This window comes from Meriones unguiculatus, chromosome 7 (assembly GCF_030254825.1).
Source record: "Meriones unguiculatus strain TT.TT164.6M chromosome 7, Bangor_MerUng_6.1, whole genome shotgun sequence".
Lineage (NCBI taxonomy): Eukaryota > Metazoa > Chordata > Mammalia > Rodentia > Muridae > Meriones > Meriones unguiculatus.
Genome location: NC_083355.1, coordinates 6,732,945 through 6,753,023, shown reverse-complemented (window position 1 = coordinate 6,753,023; position 20,079 = coordinate 6,732,945). Strand labels below are relative to the sequence as shown.

Genomic DNA, 20,079 nt, shown 5'->3' with positions numbered 1-20,079 from the left:
ACCAGTCATTAATCTGACCGAGCAGTTTTAAGCAGTCTATCCTGAACCTGACATGGAAAATTGAACAAAGTGTATTGTTTTTGAAATGGAGATGGCCACACCTCATAGGCTGGCTGTGTTCAAGCAGCAGGCCACACCTGGCTGATGAGCTCATTGATGGAGTACGACAGGCCCATGCAGGGTCATCCTGCCCAAATGGAAAGCCTGGCAATTTGTGTTTCTCATGTCTTACCCCACTCAGCCAATGAATGGGAACAAATTCCATCTGAGGTTTGTTATCTTCTTTCAACAAAATGCTTCAGAAGCCTGTCAGGATGTATTCTGTATTAAAGAATTCCAAACAGGGTTAAAATAGTTTTATTTCACATGCAGCAAAACAAGGGCAGGAGGGTGGTACATCCAGTACAGCTGTTGGCCATTAAGTAGTGACCTCAGTAATGAGCAACACTCATAATTTCGTGTTTAAAGATTAATGAAGGTATGCATTGACAGTAATCCCATAGCTATTCCAAGGCTGAAGTAACCAGTTTCTGGAAAGCTCTTGGATTTATATTCCATCATCAGTGAAAAGATTTTGACCTGTCCTAAGGAAAACTGTAAAACCTGCTAAGGACAGTAGCCGAGAGGGCGGTCAGACGACCTCTAGCCAGAGCAAGGATGCTCCCAAGATGTAGGGGACCAGGGGATACAGTTGTGTCACCTTCCTTTTTTTCAAAGGCAGCAGACTTCCCTGTAGTCTTGAAAATCTCTGGCCTGGAGCACTGGGTCTTGCTAGCTGAGGCACAGCACTGTTGAAGCAATAGGGTCTGGTAATTCACTTCAAGCCCAGCCCCTCACCTCAACCTCCAGACCCAACATGTCGCAAACAGTGCTCCTCTGTAGATGGGGAAAAGTGGGTATTTTGGTGCAGCACAAAGGGACAAAGTTTAGTGCAATGTGTGTGACCCTGAGACTTCCTGGGTCCAGCCATAGGTGCCACACCACATTCCATGTGGCAGGGAGAAGGAGTGACCAAAGCAGGAGGATGCAGAGTGGCGGGAGGTGTCTTCCCTTAAAAGGGTTAAGGGGGGCACAGCAGTTTATATCATGCCAAGCAAGAGGTAGTGAGTAGGATGGCCTATTCCCACTGCAGGAGGGTATGCCTTTCCCAGAAAGCCACAGTACCTGCTTGTGAGGGGAAACACTGGCACTTCCATCTTCCTTCCTATCCCTAGTTGAGGCTCTCGGGCCAAGTTCCCTGTCCTGCTGACATGTCCATAGGACACAACCTTCCACTGCCAGGACAAGCACATCACTCACTCAGCAGCCACTTCAGGATGCTGTTGCCCAAGACCACAGTACTCCAGATTTCTCACTCTGGGCCACTGCTGCCCACTTCAGGGGAGCAGCAGTGCCTGCTAGTAAAGAAGCATGGAACGCCAACGGGAGATATAGTCTCCCAAGCCACGCCTCTTCAGGGTGTAAAGATGCAGTTCTTGAGGGGATTGGAAGGGTACTCTTTAGAGTCCTCTCCCTGGTATCAAGGGATGCCAGTAAAAAAGGGGAAAACCCACTCCACGTCCAGCGTCTACCACCCCAAGGCAGCCAGTGAAGCCACAAGTGACTCCCCACCCACAGTACGGCCACTTCAAGTCACACAGGTAGGGAAAACAGGTCCATTTAGGGGCCCAGAAGAGATGATCAAAGCGGCAGCTTGGCTCCGACAGAAACATCCAGGACCCTGATCCACACCAAGCTATAAACACTGTCCAGGTGTACAGTGGCTGGACCAGCCAGAGCCTGTCTCAGGGCTGCCTGCCTTCCAAGTAGAGATGACAGCATTTGCTAGGGTCATAGGTTACCCCACTGCTCCACAGGAGGAAACTGGTCCACTTCACCCAGCTCTGTGCTCAGCTGCTCCCCCAGAGCAAAGGTCAGTTTATACCGAAGCCTCACCTTCTCCTATAATGAGAAGGATGCAGGTGAAAGTCAAGCCAGGAAGTCACTCTGGAGGACACTCTTCCCTGCCACTCTATTCTGCTGGGGGGATGGAACTGGTCCCACCATGTCCACCTATGCTCAGTCCCTAAATGTGGCACAAGAGGGGTCAGTGCTACAGATCATGCCAAGACCAGACAGGCTCAGTGGTACTCCCTGTGGTGGTAGGACCCCAGGTGGGTATTGTGGATTCTCTCACGCTTACCTTCATTGGATTGGCCAGCAGCATGACCTGGGTGATGGCTGCTGGTGGCTGGATGGGACTAAATGGAGAAAGTTCTGTCCCAGAGGGTGGCTGCAACTTCACTTTCATTGACTAAAGATTAAAAGCAACAAAAAACTCCTTTGAGGAGGATGTTTCTCCAGGTGTCTCTCCACCTGCCACCTGTTAGCTACTGAAAAGTGGTCAACACAAGTTCAGAGATGAAGGAGACAAAGATACCTTGGGCACTGCGGCTTGCAGCACTATGCTCTTGACTGGCAGAGGAGCTGTATTCAGCATGGACACCACCACCACAAGCACATCAGGCCGTCCTGGGGGACACTCCTTAGCAAAGTGGAAAAGGATTCGGAAGCCATTTTTATCATAGGCTGTCACAGGAAGGGCACTGCCTGCAAGAATGAGTTACATGAGTGAGTGTGACAGGAGAGCAAAGGCACTCCAGAGCCCCAGAGGTACTACTAAAGCCAAGGGGGATGTAGAGAGCCAGTGTGGCTGAACAGTGCTGCCCTGTGGAGTACTGGAGAGGCTCAAGGTTACACAGCTGCTGTAAGAAGCTGAGATAGGCTGGAGAAATGGCTTAAAAGCACTTGCCATTCTTGCGGAGGATCTAGGTTCCCAGAACCCATATTAGATGGCTCACAACTGCCTGAAAGTCCAGTTTCAGGTCTGACACCCTCTGACTGCTGTGGCACCTGTCATGCACATGCATACACCGAGGCGCACAAACATTCTTAAGTAATAAAAACACAATCTTTTAAAAAATGTTGACAAGTAGACCTTTAGCTGTAAGCGACCTCTGCATAGACAGATTCCACTGATCACATACCCTACAAATGCTATGGCTGTTGAGGCTGACCTGTCTCCAGCACTTACTAGGCTTGATCGATTCCAGGGGTACATAGACATTGGCCAGGGAGAGCTCTGGGCCTTTCAGAGGGCTGCCTTGGGATTGAAAGGCTGGCGACTGGAAGAGAGGGCTTCCAGGCCCAGTGGAGAAGGGCAGGAGAGGTCTGGCTGGGGCAGAGGTGGGAAGCAATGGGGAGGCAGTGGCCCCAGAGGAGAAGCAAGAAACAGGTTTCACCAAGCCTGAAGTCCTGGGGAGAAGGAAGGACAGAAGGCAAATCAGAGACCAGGCTAGAACTGCTGGGCAACACCTCAACCAAGGCCTGTTCCTAGCTACGCCAGGCCACCAGCTTCCAGCCTGATTAATGGGACCAAAAGGGACCCCCCCATCCCCATTGCCTCCCTTTGGTCCTAACACTCCACCCTCAGCCACCCTCTCTTCTTCCATCCATTACACTTTGGCCTCTTCCAGAAGCTGATCAAGGGCATCTAGGTGGTGCGACGTGCTGTCACCAAGTGCTGAGCTGTGGTACTCTGGGGCTGCAGGCTCAGCCTTTGGAACCGAGGCTGAGGCAGGTCCAGAAGAGAACATGAAGGAACCTGGGCTGGGAGCTGGTGCACTGGCTGGGACCACAGGAGCTGGGAAGGGAGCAGGCAGTGGAGCTTGGGACATACTTGAGGTAGAAACTGGGGGAGGGAGCAGGGATCCATCTGAGGGGCAGCAGGCCGCAGGCACTGGCCTGGGGCTGAAAAAGTCCAGATCTGATGATGGTTCATTCTGTACAACAGAAACATCAGGTAAGCAAAACCTAGGAGGGGCTAGAGAAAGGGAGTTCATCACCCACCAGGCCCTTCTGAGATGCTCAGACCCACCTCAGAACTACGACCCACAAAACAACCCTTGGAGGCAGCATGTCCCAGCTACAGTAGCTCATGCTCTAGAAAGTACAAGAAGCTTTGGCTCTAGCAAAGTGCAGCCAGGCACAGTCTAAGAAGGAATGGTCCTTGGGCACTTTGGTAATGTGGCCATTACTGTGCCTCTACCTGGAACAGGTGCCACTGACTATTTCCAGTTGACTCTTTGGGAGCAGTGGGGGCTGGGTCAGTCAGGCCTAAGAATACAAAAGAAAACTCAGTGAGAGGTGGTGCTGGGCTGAGGCAACATCCTTCTCCCTCCCCCCAAGATTGGTCATTTAACAAGACAAGAGACATTACTTGATGAATGGGAAAGAAAAGTGTTCCCTTGCAGCTAGTTTGGGAAACACTTCCACCCAGTCACATGCATGATTGAAAGGCCTCCCAGAAACAGAGGAGCTGAGTTGCACCAAAGCCTATCATGTTTGCCCTAAAATCCACAGGAAGGTGGCCCTAGTGGCCTCCAGACAATGAGCTATGAGCTTTACTGATAACTCATACTAGAACCCATAGGCCCAGTGCACACATGCCTTCCTCTAATGCCATGCTTGCACTTACCCAAGCAGAGCAGCTCCTCATCTAGCAAGGATAGGGCATTGCTCATGCTGTCAGGCCCTGGGGGAGCCTCAGCCTGACTGGATGAACGGCTTCGTGGAGGTCCAGAGGTCTGGGGTGGTGGAGGGAGGATAGGAATGCCTGAGGTGGGTGGAGCAGATGCTGGGGCCGACACTGAGGATGAGCTGCTGGGGGTGTCCAATTCAGCAAGGTCAATGAGGGTGCCTTGGTTACTGCAGTGATCATTGCCTGGATGGGTCAACACAGAGGAACAAGAACATTAAGGGTGAATCTAGTGTCTGTGCAGCGGGAGGCAGGACCTGCTAAGGCTCCAGCTGCTGGCTCAACTCAGTGGCATTTCTCCAGTGAAACTGAAAACCAGGCAGGCAGTGAAATCTCCATGCATACCCACTGGCCTCTGAGAAGTGAAGGATCACTTGAAATGCTTAGAATTCCCTCAGGCCCTGTGAGTTGCCACTTGTGGCTGGTCTGGAAGGTCCCAGATGGGGAATCAAAAGTATGTACCTTCAGAGTCAGGCATGGTTGAGGTGGTCACCTCACCGTTGATGATCTGCCCTTCAATAATTGCTTTATAAGAGTTGATGACCCTGGAGAGGTTGTCACTGGCCTGCAGGATGTCCCCTAGAACAAAAGAGATTCTTCACTGTGTGGGCCATAATAACTCTCACACAAATCCAAGTTTTTGACTCATCCTTGCCAGTCACTCCTTTATACTCACCCAAACTGTTGTCATTGTCTTCTGTCTCACTGGCTAGTTTAAATAAAGTACGTCTCTTGTTCTCACACCGATCAAAGAGCTCCTGAGAAAGACCCAGACATAAAAATCACAACTACAGAGGTCCTCAGAAGTCACCTGATTCAATGTTTATGCTCAGAAAATAGTGGGATGCCCCAACAGACCACAAAAAATTACTGGCAGGGCAGAGAGCAAAGCAGGCTTTGTGCTGTCAGCACCCACCAAACAACATTGCCCGAGTCATCTGAATCAAATGAAAGTCCCTCAGATAATAGGTGAGGTGTGTCCCAGTCAGCTGATTCTGTGGGCGGTGTTCTTGTGGTGGAGGAAGCCTGTATGGCTCTGACCTACATCCTCCGCATCCATGTTACGGTTATGGTGTTCTTATGCGATTCCTAACAGTGGGAGTAGGGGTTGTCTGACTCTTTTGCCTGCCTTTGGAACCCTTTCACTCCCATTGGGTTGCCTCATCCAGCCTTGAAGTGAGAATATGTGCCTGGTCTTACTGTAGCTTGTTATGCCATATCTGGCTGATGCACCTGTTCTTTTCAGTGAGGAGCTGAAGAAGGTTGGATCTGGGGGAAAGGGAGGGTAGAGAGAAGAGACTGGAGGAGAAAGGAAATTGCAGTAAGGATGTAATATATGAGAAGAATAAATAACAATAATTACAATATCAAGAAAAAAAAGATTTGTTTCTGAGAAGCCACAATGTCAACATCAGTGGCTCAGGAAGTCTCCCACCCAAGCCCCCCAAAGCTTAAAGGCAGAGAGTGGGAGTGAACACCTAGGACATTATCTCACAGGCGGTGCTTGCACCAGGGGTGTTAGCTATCTAGAACAAAGCTGTGGCCGCGCCTGGTGACACACACCTTTAATCCCAGCGCTCAGGGAGGCAGAGGCCAGGCTGGTAGACTGAGTTCCAGCACAGTCAAGGCTACAAAGAAAAACTTGAAAAACCAGTCCAACCACCAACCAACCAAAAAATGTACTGCCCTTCACTCCCTCACTGCAGCACCTGGGTGTTAGCTGTGCAAAATAAACGCTGCTCCTTACCCTCTGCTGCCATGGACAAGCCCGCCAAAGACAAGCACGTCCCCATCTGGACACTCTGGGCACAGCACTATGAGCAGCGAGCTCAGCTCACTGCAGCTCACCTTCATGAGCTCTTTGTCAGCCTCCGAGGAGTACTCCTGGTTGTAGTGAAGCAGCATCTCATGGAGCAGCTTCACGTTGTTGTTAACCTCCTCCAGCGTGTGCAGGCGCTTGGTGACCTTCTGGATGCGCGCCTCATCCTGCCTCAGCCAAGAGGGTGCAGGAAAAGCAAGTTCACCTGGCTCGTCTTTAACAACCAAGCAGGGCTCATTCCTTACCCAACAGCACAAGGGCAGAGGCCATGCCCAGACCTCTGCCTAGCATGTCTCCTAGGACTAAGATTAAGCCCAAGATGCTCTGTTACAGTGATACTGCCCATGTCCACTACCACCACCCCAACTCTCCTGCTCTCTCCATAGGCAATCCAAGGCTCCTCCCACACTCACTCCAGTTCAGGGTTGGTGCAGGGTGAACAAGACAGGCCTAAGATCTCTGGGGAAGGACTTCTGCTCTGTGGTCACATGCTTCTGAGCCCCACGCCCAGAGGACCAGGACCCACTCACTTCCTTCACCATGGACTTGATGAGTTTGTTGGCTTCTTGCAGGTCTTCTGGGTTCTTGCTTTTCAGTAGCTTGGCTAAAAGCTGGAAAAGGTATGTAAAATGAGGAAAGGCAGCATGTGTCCATCCACACTGTGCAGACCAGAAGAAATGGTAAGACCAAACAAGACCCCATTTCATGTTTGGTAGGGTGGCCCATGCCTACAGTACCACCACACAGGAGATGGAGGCAGGAAGATGTCGAGTTCAAGGTGAGCTTAGGCTATAGTGAGATACCGCCTCAAAAATATCAAAACAAAAAAGCACCACCCTCCCCTTCATACACGCCCGCGTGCACTCACCCCGCCACTCGCACCACTCATCTAAAGAACTCCAGGCCCAAGATTTGCACTTTACCTTGGATTTTTCCTCATCATCAAAAACAGGGTTTTTGGGTCGAGGTGGGGGAGAGGGGATCAGCGTCCTATCCATGGGAATAGGGGGGTCCGACTGCACTATGCCTGAGAGGAGACACAAATGGCAGAGTATGTGCTCAGCAACGGTCATCTTGTCTTTCACACACCAAGGGCCAAATCCCTATAATGAGCAGGAAAAAGAGCAGGCTACTTTCACCTCAACTTACCAAAACACTAGCTAAGCCCTCATGACAAATCCATTCTATAGGAAGAGACCCTGCTATGACCCTGGAGACCCCCAGCATTCTTTGCCTTGACCGGCATCCACTGCCCCCGGAGTTAACAGAGAAGTAAACACATACCTTGTCTCTTCAACATATGGTAGGCATCTTTGATCTTTGCTTCTTCCGGCAAGGCCAGCGTCCAGCTAAAAAGCAACTCGATGACCTTAGTCTTCACCTTTTCAGACACCCTGTCTCCCAAGTACTAGAAGGTAAAATGAAGTAAGAGTCTAATATCTGAGACACCAAGAATGAATGACTTTCTTCACAGCGTGCTCCCCCACTCCAGTTCACAAGCCCTATTCAAACAAACCCTGCCGACCCGACTGTACAGTGTATGACGGAGCAGGAGAGGGGAGTGACAGGGCCTGCAGTCAGAACAGGCCAAGACCTTATCCCTGTGCTTTCATGCAAAAGCTGCCTGAGACATAAAAAAAAAAAAAAAAAAAAAAAAAAAAAAAAAAAAAAAAAGAATGAGGGGCTAGAGAGATGGCTCAGGGGTTAAGCGCACTGGCTGCTTGCTCTTTCAAAGGTCCTGAGTTCAATTCCTAGCAACCACATGATGGCTCACAACCATCTGGAATGAGATCTGATGCCCTCTTCTGGTGTGCATGCAGACAGAACACTGTATACATAATAAATAAATCTTAAATGAGAACATTATGAAGATTTATTTTTATTTATGTATATGAGTGTCCACCATATATATGTGGGTGCCTTTAGAGGCCAGAGGTCAGAATTGGATCCCCTTGAAGCTGAAATTACAGGCAGTCATGGGCCACCTAACGTGGGTGCTGAGATCTGGACTTGGGTCCTCTGGGACTGCAGCAAGTGCTCTTAACCATCAAGCTATGTCTCCAGCCCCATAGCCACATTCTCTTGGACTTTCTGAGAATGCCACCAGCATGAAAAAATGAGTCTGTCCACCTAGAGCTATTCGACAGACTCTGGCCATTAGAGCAAATAAGCAAAATCCTGCAGCTGATGTATGTTAGGAGCAGAGACCTAGCTGCCTATACTCTCCCTGGACACACACAGCCACCTTTAGGCTGGGAGTCCATCTACAGGCTGCTCAGCCCTCAGCCTGATCAGTCATTGGTACCCTGAAGAACCAGCTTTGCAAGTACAGCATAGAGAGAGAGGGCCATGCTAACTGAGCAGAAAAACCAGTACGAGAGATGGGAAGGGAACAGAAGAAATTGCCTCCAACTGACCTTCGGAGAGACGACTTTAATTAATTCATTCAGAAACCGGAACTTCCCCACTTCATTATGAAATCTCCTCCCACAGTTCTTCATACATGCCTCCAGCACCTGCAGCCACACAGAGAGGCAGTCCCAGATGGAGGCTATGGCACCCGAGACCTCTGGTCTCTACCAAGTATTAAGAAACCTGTCCCAGGTGAAGGGATTCACTAAGAGAAATGGTGCACTCCCTGGAGAATGAAGGTTGAGGCACAGAACAGCTCACCACAAACCCCTCCTTCGCTTTAGGAAGGACACTGTCTTAGAACCTTAGCAGGAAAACCAAGTAAGGAGAAAGTTCCTCTGACTTCAAGAACGTTCGAGGATCCTTTCTACAAATTGACATTTTTTGTGGGAGTAGGAGGCATTTAAATCTACTATCCAGGTTAGATAATGGGGCATTTCTCTTGCTTCCTTTTGTTTGCATGTTCCAGTGTTGCTGGGGAAGAGTAGGGCATTCTTCATTCAGCTTGTACATGGCAGTGTTTAGGTATGAGGGTGTGTGTGTATGCCAAGTTAACTCCAGGCATTCTTCCTCAGATATAGGACCTTGTTTTGAGACAGTGACTCTCACTGGCCTGGGATCCAACAATTACACTAGGCTGGCTGAACAATGAGACCCAGGGATCTGCCTTTCTTTGCCACCCAATTCTCGGGATTAAACTCAGGTCCTGAAACTTGCATAGCACTTTACCAACTGAGTTGTCAGCCTAGCCTCTTGGTTCCCAACTCTGCTTTTCTGTGTGAAGCAGGCTGGTCTGCACTCACTGAAATCTGCCTGCCATGTCTACTAAGTGCTGGGATTAAAAGCATACGGTAACATGCCCAGTGGTTTTTCTTTAATACACACATATATAAGTGACGAATTTTATGTATATAGGTGTTTGCCTGCCTGATATCTGTGTACAACACCGTAGAGTACTGGAGAAAGCCAGAAGAGCATGGGATGCCCGGAAACCCAAGTTAAGGATGGTTGTGAGCTTCTACATGGCTCCAGGAATTCCTCCATGTGAGTCCTGGGAACTGAACCCAGGTCTTCTGAAAGAACGGCTAGTGCTCTAACTACTGAGCCATCCTCCCCAGCTCTCAGTGGCTTGTTTCTTTAAAGCTAGGATTCTCAACTGCAGTCGGTGGATACTTTAGTCTGGTCACTCTTTGCTGTGGGCCTGTCCTGTGCATTCAAGGACATTTAGCTAGACCACTGACTATTATGTTCTAGATGCCATGCTCACACCAGCCCTAACAATAAAAATATCTCAGACGCTATTAAATGTCCCCTGGAGACCAAAATTGCCCCTGCAAACCAGCTGTGATGGCACATGCCTGTACTATTAACACTTTTAGAGGTAGAAGGAAATCGAGATATCTCAAGAAAATACCCAAATCAAACAAATAAACAAAAGCTTCATTGCCTGTTGGTATAATGTTCTTATGGAATGTATACAATTTACTCTTGTTCATTCAAATGTTGATTTCTCTATTCCATTATCCAGTTTCAATCTAGACAGTGATGTTTACTCTAAGCATCACCTGTTTCAAGTTTGTGTAAACATGCCATCTTTTTTTTTCCTTTTCCAGAGTTGAAGACCGAACCCAGGGCCTTGTGTTCTAGCAAGCACTCTAACACTGAGCTAAATCCTCAACCCCTTCTCTGTATTTTCATTTAAACAACTAGCCAATGCTGTGCAACGGAGAGAATAAGGTAGGACATCCTGGTCCTAAGGGGAGGAGTCGGAGAGCAGAGATCGGGCAGGGCAGGAATTGGAACCATGTGGAGAGATGAACTGGACCTAAGATATGACTAAAAGCAAGTGTAATGTTTGAAAATCTGAATGGGAGGAAGCTATTCGGGTTTGGAGGTTTAGGATGGAGTAATCATGCCGAGCATTGTGCTCTAGGTTAACTAAATAAATCCTAGTTTCTGTGTGGTGATTTGGGTATACAGCTGGTTTAGGAATAACCGCTGTTTAACTAAAAGATAAATCAATAATAAGTATTAATATTCAACAACAGCTGCCCTTAAAAATCACCATTTTAAAGGTCTTGACTCAGGCCTGGAGAGATGGTTCAGAGGTTAAGAGCACTGGTTGCTTTTCCAGAGGTCCTGAGATCAATTAGCAGCAACCACATGGTGGTTCACAATCATCTAGACTGAGATCTGGTGCCCTCTTCTGGTGTGCAGGTGTACATGCAGACAGAACATTGTACAGATGATAAACTTTTTAAAAAAACACAACAACAGCAACAAATACTAAATAAAATAAAGGTCTTGGCTCCATAGTGAAAGAGCAGTGTACCCGGGCCTCTAAGCACCATTGCTCTTCTGGGTCTCCAGGATCCAAAGGAAGGCAGGCTCAGAAAGGACCCCATAGTCCTCTAAACCTGGCTATTGTCTAGGGAAGCAAGGAAGCATTTGAAAGTTCCTCTCACTGTCTGAACAAATAGTGAACTCTGCCCTTGTTACTGTGACTATCAACATAACACCCTCACTAGTATAGGCAGTATTTTCAGCTATATAAACTGTATTTACCACACTTTTCTTTGGCTGGCTGACTTTTTTGTTGCTGCTTTGTTTTTTTGTTTGTTTGTTTTTTTTGAGAAAGGGTTTCTCTGGCTGTCCTAGAATTTGCTCTGTGGACCAGGCTAGGCTCAAACTCACAGAGACCTGCCTGCCTCTGCCTCCCAACTGCTGAGATTAAAGCTGTGCACCACTATGACCGGCTTTTATTTTGACAGGGTTTCTCTGTGCAGCCCTGACTTACATATCTGCCTGCCCCTGCCTGTGAGTCACTGACTCTTAAGTGTCAAGACTACCTAAGTGTTGTTTGAGCCCTGCAATGAACTCAAGGTCCTGCCTCCGGGGTCCCTCCATCATCTGTGCAGCCTCTATGCTGGGTCTAGAGGCATGAATACTTGTGGACTGGCTAACTGACGTGTTCTAGATATGGCAACCTGTATGAGGGAGTCCACGGGACTTTGGGCGTGAACCTGACTACCACTGATAGCCTAATGTGTGTGTGAGGAAAGAACTGAGCAAGTGAGTACCCACTGCATTCATCTCTGACAGCAAAGACCTACCGTGAGGGCCTGGACCGCCTCCCATTCCTGTGGAGACTGGATCTTGTGGGCCAGGAGTCGGACAGCAATCTGGGGCCTGGTAGACAATCACACTACAGTCAGTCTGCAGATGGAGGGCCATCTGGCCAGCCTTCCTTGGCCATGTTTTGGTTCTTCCTCCCCCCTTCCATCCCCCTCTCCAGGACTCACCCTTCAAGCTCTTTGTTGATCTGATCACAGAAGCCAATGATATATTCCCAGTCTTCCTGGCGGTTGGAAGGGTTGGTAGCTTTATCTTGGAACAAAGCACAGAGGACAACTGTTAGAAAACCAACTCATAACACAAGATTATCTTCACAACATTTTTATTTTTATTTTACTTTTTTGAGACAGGGTTTCTCTGTGTAGCCTTGGCTGTCCTGGACTCATGGACTAAGCTGGCCTCAAACTCATAGAGATCTGCCTGCCTCTGCCTCCGTGAGTGCTGGGGTTACAGTGCGGCTATCTCCATATTTTTTAAACACCAAATTTTGCTTCTAAATTTGTTTCATAAGGAAACCTACACAGTTCAGCCAGACAACAAATATAATTTGCTCCTGCTTTTTGCCAAATATTTCTGGAAGTTGCAGTAAAAAAAAAAAAAAAAAGAGAGAGAGAGAGAAGAAACCTCTCAGAGCAGATCGGGATCCAAAGGACAAACACACACATGAATGACCACAGTTCTCACTGACAGCTTCACACGCGTGAGCATCTTACTATACAGCCCCTGCTGATAAACTGGGCTGGGTGCTCAGCAGGAACAATGACCAGCAAGTGTCTCCTGAGAAGCTGAAGACAGGCCGAAATAGGCCAAAATTAAATAAAGAATGAGTAATTTCTATAGGCCCTTTACAAAGATTTCAAGACCTAATCTTTCTTAATTCTTCAAAGACTTCTGAAATTGCATAGGACCCACTACAAATGCATTCGGCATTCTACCAATCTGTGGAGCCTCCCCCTGCATAGACAGAACTCTGACTCACACATTCAGCACCCTCAGGTTTAACGGCCTTCAATGATCAAGTACAAACAAATGTGAGAGCACCCTGAGGGTCGTGGCCGTTCTAGAACTGCAGCACTAAATACAGAGCCCAGTCACACTAGGTCCGGCCCTCCACCTGCTACTCTGGCGCCTGTGCAGAAAGATGGCCAGCTGAGGGGGTGAAGTGGCTTTTGGTCTCTGATGTAAATCCAAATTATGCTACTTGCTGTTAGGGCTTCAGGCTCAGACAAAGAGAAGCCTGAGCTGTGATACATATCTTACTCAGACAGCCTCAGCCCTCTGAGGTGACAGGCTTTCTAACATTACATGGGCTCATTCCCGAGTTTCTGGATTTTGGTTCTAAATGTGGTTGTTTTCTTTTTTTTTTTTTTTTACATTTATTTATTTGAGGGTCGGGTGGGGCTCAAAGTGCTGTGAATGTGAAAGTCAGAGGACAACCTAAAAGGAATTCCTTTTGTCATATGAGTTCTGAAAAATCTAACTTAGACTTGGTGGCAAGCGTCTTTACTGGCTGAGCCAACTCACCTCCACCCCCTCTCAGGTCCTCATACTATAGCCCAGGCTGGTCTTCAACTCACAATGATCCTCCAATCTTAGCGTCTCAAGCACTAAAAATTGTAGGCATGCATTAGCACACCAAGCCGTGTTTTCTTAACTTTAAAAATCACCATTTGGCTAGGCAGTGGCAGTGCAGCTTTTAATCCCAGCACTCCGAAGGCAGAGGCAGGTAGATCTCTGTGAGTTCAAGGCCACCTTGGTCTACAAAGCAAATCCAGGATAGCCAAGGTTAAACAGAGAAACCTTGTCTCAAAAAACCAAAGAAGTAGAAAACAACAAACAAACAAAAAATAGCCTGTAATCTCAACAACGTGGGAAGCTGAAGGAGAATTTCAAGTACAAGGTCCACGTGTCTCAAAGTAAAAAGTGAAGAGCTGAGAGGGCCTACCTGGCACATAAGAGGTCCTCATTTCAATTCCCAGTAACACCCACAAGTTTGTTAACTTGTTTTTCTTAATATATATAAATTTTTATTTTTTATATTAATTACATTTATTTACTTTGTATAATTTGTTAACTTCTATTTAGAGGAAAAGAAATGTGGCCAGGGTTCTTTGTTTTGAGACAGGGTCTTGTGCAGCCCAGGCTAGACTCAAACCAACTATGTAGCCAAGGATGACCCTGATTCCTGATGCTCCTGCTGCAGTCTCTTAAGTGATAAATTATAGGTATGTGCCATTGAAGTGGTTGTTCTCAATTCTGAAAGGTAATTAGGAAGGCCTTCCAAATGACAAGGGAGTGAGCTGAGCAGCGATGGGGAGTGAGGCAAAGGCAGGCGATGACTGAGTGAGACAGAGGCAGGTGAATATATCAGTTCAAGGGTAGCCTGTCTTCAGAGTGAGTTCTAGGACAGCCAAGGCTACACAGAGAAGCCCTGTTTCGAAAAACAAAACAAAACAAAACAAAATAACAGCAACAAAAAAGAGAGATTCTTTTATTCTTTTATTTGTTAAGAAATGGTTGACCTCAGGGAGGCAGAGGCAGGCAGATTATTGTGAGTTCGAGGACAGCCTGGTCTATAACGTGAGTCTAGGACAGCCAAGGCAACAGAGAAACCCTGTCTCACAAAAACAAAAAGAAAATGAAAGAAATGGTTGGTGATCCTACACCAATCACCAGACAATGATTAGCCATCACTAGATAAAACCAGGGTCTCCCTGCCCAAGTACTAACTCTCAGGTGTCAGCTTGGCTTTGCTGTCCTAATCCCTATCATTTGAGATGCTTCAAGTCTTCACATGACACCAAGAAGCTAGATCCATGCCCAATGCTTCTATCTTTAAGCTTCACAAAACTTGCACTGTGGCCCAAGGGAAAGCCATCTTCCCAACAGTGTCATAGGGACTCTTTCCACAAAGCAATGGTCTACAAAGGAAACTTCCTTCCCAGACCCGTTCAGCTTCTTACAGCACTGCCGCTTCCCAGAGCGCTCCACCTTCTTTTCACTTAGGTGTGCAGGAACACTGCCTCACAGGGCACAAAATGCCCTGAGCAACATGGTGCCACTTCCCAGCATCTACAGCTCACACGACACACCATTACCCACAGTAACTCCAACTCCTGAGGTGGTGCTAGGTGGCTCTAGCTCTCCAGGTACCCACCACTTCCACCCACTCCATATTCTCCCTCATCTAGCACAGGTAACAATGGAGTTCTCTCCTGCAAAGTTGGCCTTGAACCACCTATTTGGGTCTTGCTCTGACTCACGGTTTTCTATTTTGGGTCTCTGGTAAAAGCCTCAATCTTTGTTGCTTTCATCCCTCCAGATTTCCTGCTCTCCTTTTCAAAGTAAGCACCGCTAACCTCGACTCCCACAGGATATCTTAACTAGAGGAATGAAAATAATCAGCCTTGACTATTCCACATGGCTTGGGCCTCTCTGAGGAAGCCAAGTTGCACACAGCAATGACATAAAAAAAGGCACTGGAGGAGCTACAAAGCACAAAACAAGCCAGAAGCTGTGTTTCTATGTGAGCATGTGAGAAAGAAATCAGCATGGCAAGTGTGTAATTTTGTTACTTTAATACAAAAATAGGACCAAGAACCCATCACTTCCCTTTACTGACTTCCCTATTTCTATACATAGTGCCACTATTCAAAAGTGCCCTGGTATCCACACACAGGCACCCACATCTAAAACCCTACTGTTCTTTTTGTTTTTTTTTTTTGTTATTGCTGCTGCTTGTTTGGTTTGTTTTTTTTCAAAACAGTGTTTGTCTGCATAGCCTTGGCTGTCCTAGACTGGCTTTGTAGACTACACTGGCCTCAAACTCAGAGATCCTCCTGCCTCTGCCTCCCTGAGTGCTGGTATTACAGGCATATGCCACCTCACCCAGCTGAAACTCTACTGTTGATTCCTTTTCCTTACCCATTCCTGACAGTTTTGGAATTGCTTCCTCTCCATGCTCCTTTTAAATTTTTTATCACATTTTTATTTATTGTATATGTGGGAAGGAGGTGGAAGGGGCTATGTGTGGCACGCAGGTTCTAAGGCAAGTGTCCTTACCTGCTAACCCATCTCATGGCCTCTGGAGTCATGTTCCTAATCAATGTTTTCTTAAATCTTTCTCATTCCTGCCCCTTCTAACTCACTGGACCCCTCTTCTCTTACATTGTATCATACAAGACATCTGACTTGGGGCACATGGATGCCACAGCACACATGGGGAGGTCAGAGGACAACTTTATATAGACTTGGTTCTCCAACCACATTACAAGGCTGTAGTGGCAGAACTCAAGTATAGCTAGGCTGGCACAGGAACCATCTTTATTAAAACCTATGCTGTTTTTTGTTTTGTTTTGTTTTGTTTGTTTGTTTTAAAAACGGTCTCACTCTGTAACCTTACTGGCAACAATTCTCTATGTATCCCAGCTGGAATTTGGGGAGAACCTCCTGCCTGACCCTCCAAGAGCTAGAAAACAGATGTCAGCCACCAGACCTGGCTTGTTGTCATTATTCTAAGTAAAGCCATCAATCCTCCCAACAGGATGGTTTCATCAGGTATAAGAGGAATAGGAGTCTGCGGTGATGACTTACTTAGGACACCTTTGGATTTACCGTGAAAATAAACACGTTCTGAGCAGCCACCTTTTTTATATATATAAGTTGGTCGTTGGCGGGGTATGAATGCTTGATAACATTGTGTGACACGGTATATAATAACAGGGTGATGGAGCTTGGGCATTTTACTGTGTATTTATCTCCAACTCTTTAAAATTGGAAGGTCAACACTGTTAACCAAAACTCTCTGGCTTATGTTAGAAAAAAAAAAAAAAAAAGAGGAATAGGAGTCTTCTGTCAATATTTAAAACACTGCAGGCAGGAATTTCCAATGTGTCAGAATGTGGGCCTAATTTTCAGCTTACCTCCCCCTATACTCCTAGAGTTGTTAACTGATGTGCTCTATATGTCACCACCCAGCATTCTTATAGCTGTTTCACATTTCTTAAGGCCTAATGCTGTCTTCTCATTCTGTCTTCGGTCATTCTCCACTTCGCCTTAAGAAACTTGCAGTTTAGTACTTATGGCTCCCAATTAGAAAAATCTTCAACACTTCAATTTCTATCTATTCTCACATCACATGGATTGAACTAAAGGCAAAGACTGCTTGATTTTCCTGGGCCTTTCTGCTTTACTTCTGTTTTTGTAAGGCTAGCATAGAACCCAGTGTTTAAACTGATTAAACTTCATTATGTTCACTTTGGCAGCACATACACTAAAATTGGAATGATACAAAAAAGATTAGCATGGTCCCTCAGGAAGGATGATTTGCAAACTTGTGAAATGTTCCTCGCCACCCCACTCCCTTTTTGAGCCAAGGTTTCACTTCGTAGCCCTGGCTGTCCTGCAACTCACTCTATAGACCAGGTTAGCCTTGAACTCAGAGAGATCCACCTGCCTCTACCTTCTGAGTGCTGGAATTAAAGGCATTTACCACTATGCCCAGCTAACATAAACTTCTCACAATACTCCACATAGCAGTGGCTTCCTGAACACTAGCTGTATGTGCCAAGCAGGACCTGAGAGATGGCTGAAGTCATCGAGAGATGGTTTGTGAGGAAGTAAAATCTGAGATGGGCTTGAAACATGTAATGAGCAAAGGGGAGTAGAGCTTCACTGTTAATAAGAACAACGTGTGCTGGTGGAGAAAGATCAGAAGGCTACCAAGAAAAAGGCAGGGAATGGCTAGGGGCAGCCTAGATGGACGGGAGAGGGTCTGCCATCACTGGAATGGTGATCATCTAACTGCTCTCCTGGGAGCAGCATGAGGTGTGGACCAAGGAGAGGCTACTGCAGTAATTCAGGCAAACCAAGGATGGCACTGACTGGTTCACATTGGTACAAGTCTCACCATTCAGTCAGAAGAACTGAAAAAGGTGCACATCTGAAATTGCAGCAGTTGGGAGATAGACAAGGAAGATCAGGAGTTCAAGGCCAGTCTCAGCTTCATAGCAAGTCTGAGGCCAGCCTGGGCTTCCTGAGACCCTGTCTCACAAAAAGAAATAAATCAACCTTACTAAGTACAGCTTAAGTCATTTAAACTACTCCAATTTTCCTACCACCATCTTTGCAGTGAACCAATTCTACTCTGGCTATTACCCAGCTGCTCGGTAATATCTTCTCTGTATTGTGGCAACAGAACCTATTTTGCAAGGTGGAATACTTGCTCTAAAATTTTATTTATTTTCATCCCTCAAGAATGGGATTAGGGGGCCAGAAAAGATGACTCAGTGGTTAAGAGCAACTGGCTGCTCGTCCAGAGGACCTGTGTTCAATTCCCAGCACCCACATGGCCACTCACAACAACTGTCTGTAACTTCAGTTCCAGGAGATTTAACACCCTCATACAAACATACATTGCAGTCAAAACACCAACACACATAAAAAGAGTCCAGAATAGCCAAGGCTATACAGAAAAACCTTATCTCCAAAAAACAAAACAAACAAAAAGAATGGGATCCGAAGTCAGGTGTGGTGGCCCACACTTTTCGTCTTAGTACTCAGGAAGCAGAGGCAGGAGGATCTCTGTGAATTCAAGGCTAGCCTACAGTCAGTAGTCCCAATTGTTCTGGGTGATGAGGCAGGGCCTGCCTGGTCTGCAGGTGCGTTCAATGCAAAATGAGGCAAACAGTGAGACCCTGTCTCCCAAAGTGAAAATGCTGTTAGAGTTCATTGTAGAGCATCAGCTGTCCTGAAACTCAGTGTGGACCAGGCTAGCCCCTGGTCCACACTGAGTTTCAGGACAGCTGATGCTCCCTCCCCCTGCCCCCCCCCCCCGTAAATGATTTTAAGCAACGTCTGGAACCCAGTACTGAGCACTCCTCGGAGAACTGTTCCGTACAGGGAGATGGCTCTGTGGCTTGCAGACTTTGCACACGTAATCTTACTTTTCTTCTCTTTGGGGATGTAGCTCCCCTTAAGAGCTAATTTCAATCTCCTGAAGAGCATTTCTTAAGGAAGACCACAGGCAACTGGAAGGCAACGGTCAAGACATCCAAGAGGCTGGAGACTGTCCTCACCTCCACACAATGCTCTATGCAGGCATCTTATTTAATTTCTGTCTCCATTTAAGGGGCTACCCTTTAGTAAAGTTAACTTATTAACCCTCAGTAAAGTGTAAGTAACCAGCCTTGTTAATCCGTACTAAGCACAAACTGCCTGCTAATGTTAAACCTTATTCCTTCATAGCAATGTAAATTAGTAATGATAACAACACATGCTACAGCAACAACTTCACCCCTGCTCCTTGTTTTACGCAAAAGGGGGTTATCTAGCTGTGTGTTTCCCTTCAATACATAATTCAGCAAGCCATGTAGCACTCTGTTCCCTGTAGTCCTCTTTAGAAAATAATTCTCACTTCAAGCATCCTCACTGAGAAAGGCGGGCACATCGCGTCCACGGTCACTATCTAGAAGCTACCAGCTATGTGTGTTCGGGTGGCAGCGCTCAACACTCCCAGAAGGACCAGTCCCAAGCCAGAGCTTTCCCATTCACGGGGCTTTAGGGCATAAGGACCCATAGCACAGGCTGGGGGGCAATCCCACGTCAACCTCCCCAGCACGCCTGCCTGTCAGCCGAAGAACTCGGCTGTCGCTTTCCCGGGCCTGTTGGACCTCCAGCTGCAGGTGTCGTCCTCGGGAGCTTGGGGACCCGCAGCCGGGAAGGGGCCCTGCTCGCGAAGGGGTGTGAACGCGGGGCGCTCGCGGCGAGGCGACGTCGGGTGCCGACTGCCACACGCCGCTGCCGCCGCCTGCGCCGAAGTGGGGGAGAAGGGCGGTCCGCGGTTGGAGGTAGGGTGGAAGTGACCCTGGATACTCACTCAGCCAGGACTCGAGGCTCTCCCCTTCCGCCTCCGCCATATTGCAGCCACCCGGTCCGGCCCAGCGCCCTCAAACCTCGCGAGATTCTGCGCGAGACGACCGGGGGCGGGGCCTGCACGGGGGGCTCGACAGCTGCTGTCAACAGGCGCGCCAGACTGTGTAGGGTACCGAGAGGACGAGCATGTTTTCTTGCTTCTTCCTCGGAGGGAAACACTGACGTAAAACCCACTCTTTTGTAAACTGTGCAGTTTTTCACTTGT

At 47.5% G+C, this 20,079-nt stretch overlaps 1 protein-coding gene and 2 non-coding genes across 6 annotated transcripts; 2 read left to right on the top strand and 1 right to left on the bottom strand.

Annotated features, from left to right (window-relative positions):
* Positions 1–341: 341 nt before the first annotated feature.
* Positions 342–19,967, bottom strand: Gga3 (golgi associated, gamma adaptin ear containing, ARF binding protein 3). Of its 4 annotated transcripts, XR_009592728.1 has the most exons (18): positions 19,819–19,967; positions 12,110–12,194; positions 11,921–11,996; positions 8,813–8,911; positions 7,680–7,803; positions 7,319–7,422; positions 6,926–7,006; positions 6,425–6,562; positions 5,253–5,334; positions 5,039–5,155; positions 4,517–4,762; positions 4,088–4,155; positions 3,499–3,821; positions 3,074–3,294; positions 2,420–2,589; positions 2,183–2,293; positions 1,165–1,941; positions 342–788 (listed from the first exon to the last, which is right to left on the bottom strand). XR_009592728.1 is itself a non-coding variant. In XM_060386401.1 (17 exons), exons 1-17 carry the CDS (start codon positions 19,856–19,858, stop codon positions 1,831–1,833), a joined length of 2,196 nt encoding a protein of 731 aa, XP_060242384.1. In that variant the 5' UTR covers positions 19,859–19,967; the 3' UTR covers positions 342–1,830. The 4 variants fall into 4 exon arrangements, 3 of the variants coding, with proteins under 3 accessions (XP_060242384.1, XP_060242385.1, XP_060242386.1); XM_060386401.1 differs by having other exon boundaries at positions 342–1,941; XM_060386402.1 differs by lacking the exon at positions 8,813–8,911 and having other exon boundaries at positions 342–1,941.
* Positions 16,519–16,583, top strand: LOC132655536 (small nucleolar RNA SNORD58). The gene has a single exon (XR_009593332.1). It is a non-coding gene; the product is annotated as a small nucleolar RNA SNORD58 (small nucleolar RNA).
* LOC132655510 (U6 spliceosomal RNA) lies at positions 17,193–17,297 on the top strand. The gene has a single exon (XR_009593314.1). It is a non-coding gene; the product is annotated as a U6 spliceosomal RNA (small nuclear RNA).
* Positions 19,968–20,079: the final 112 nt, after the last annotated feature.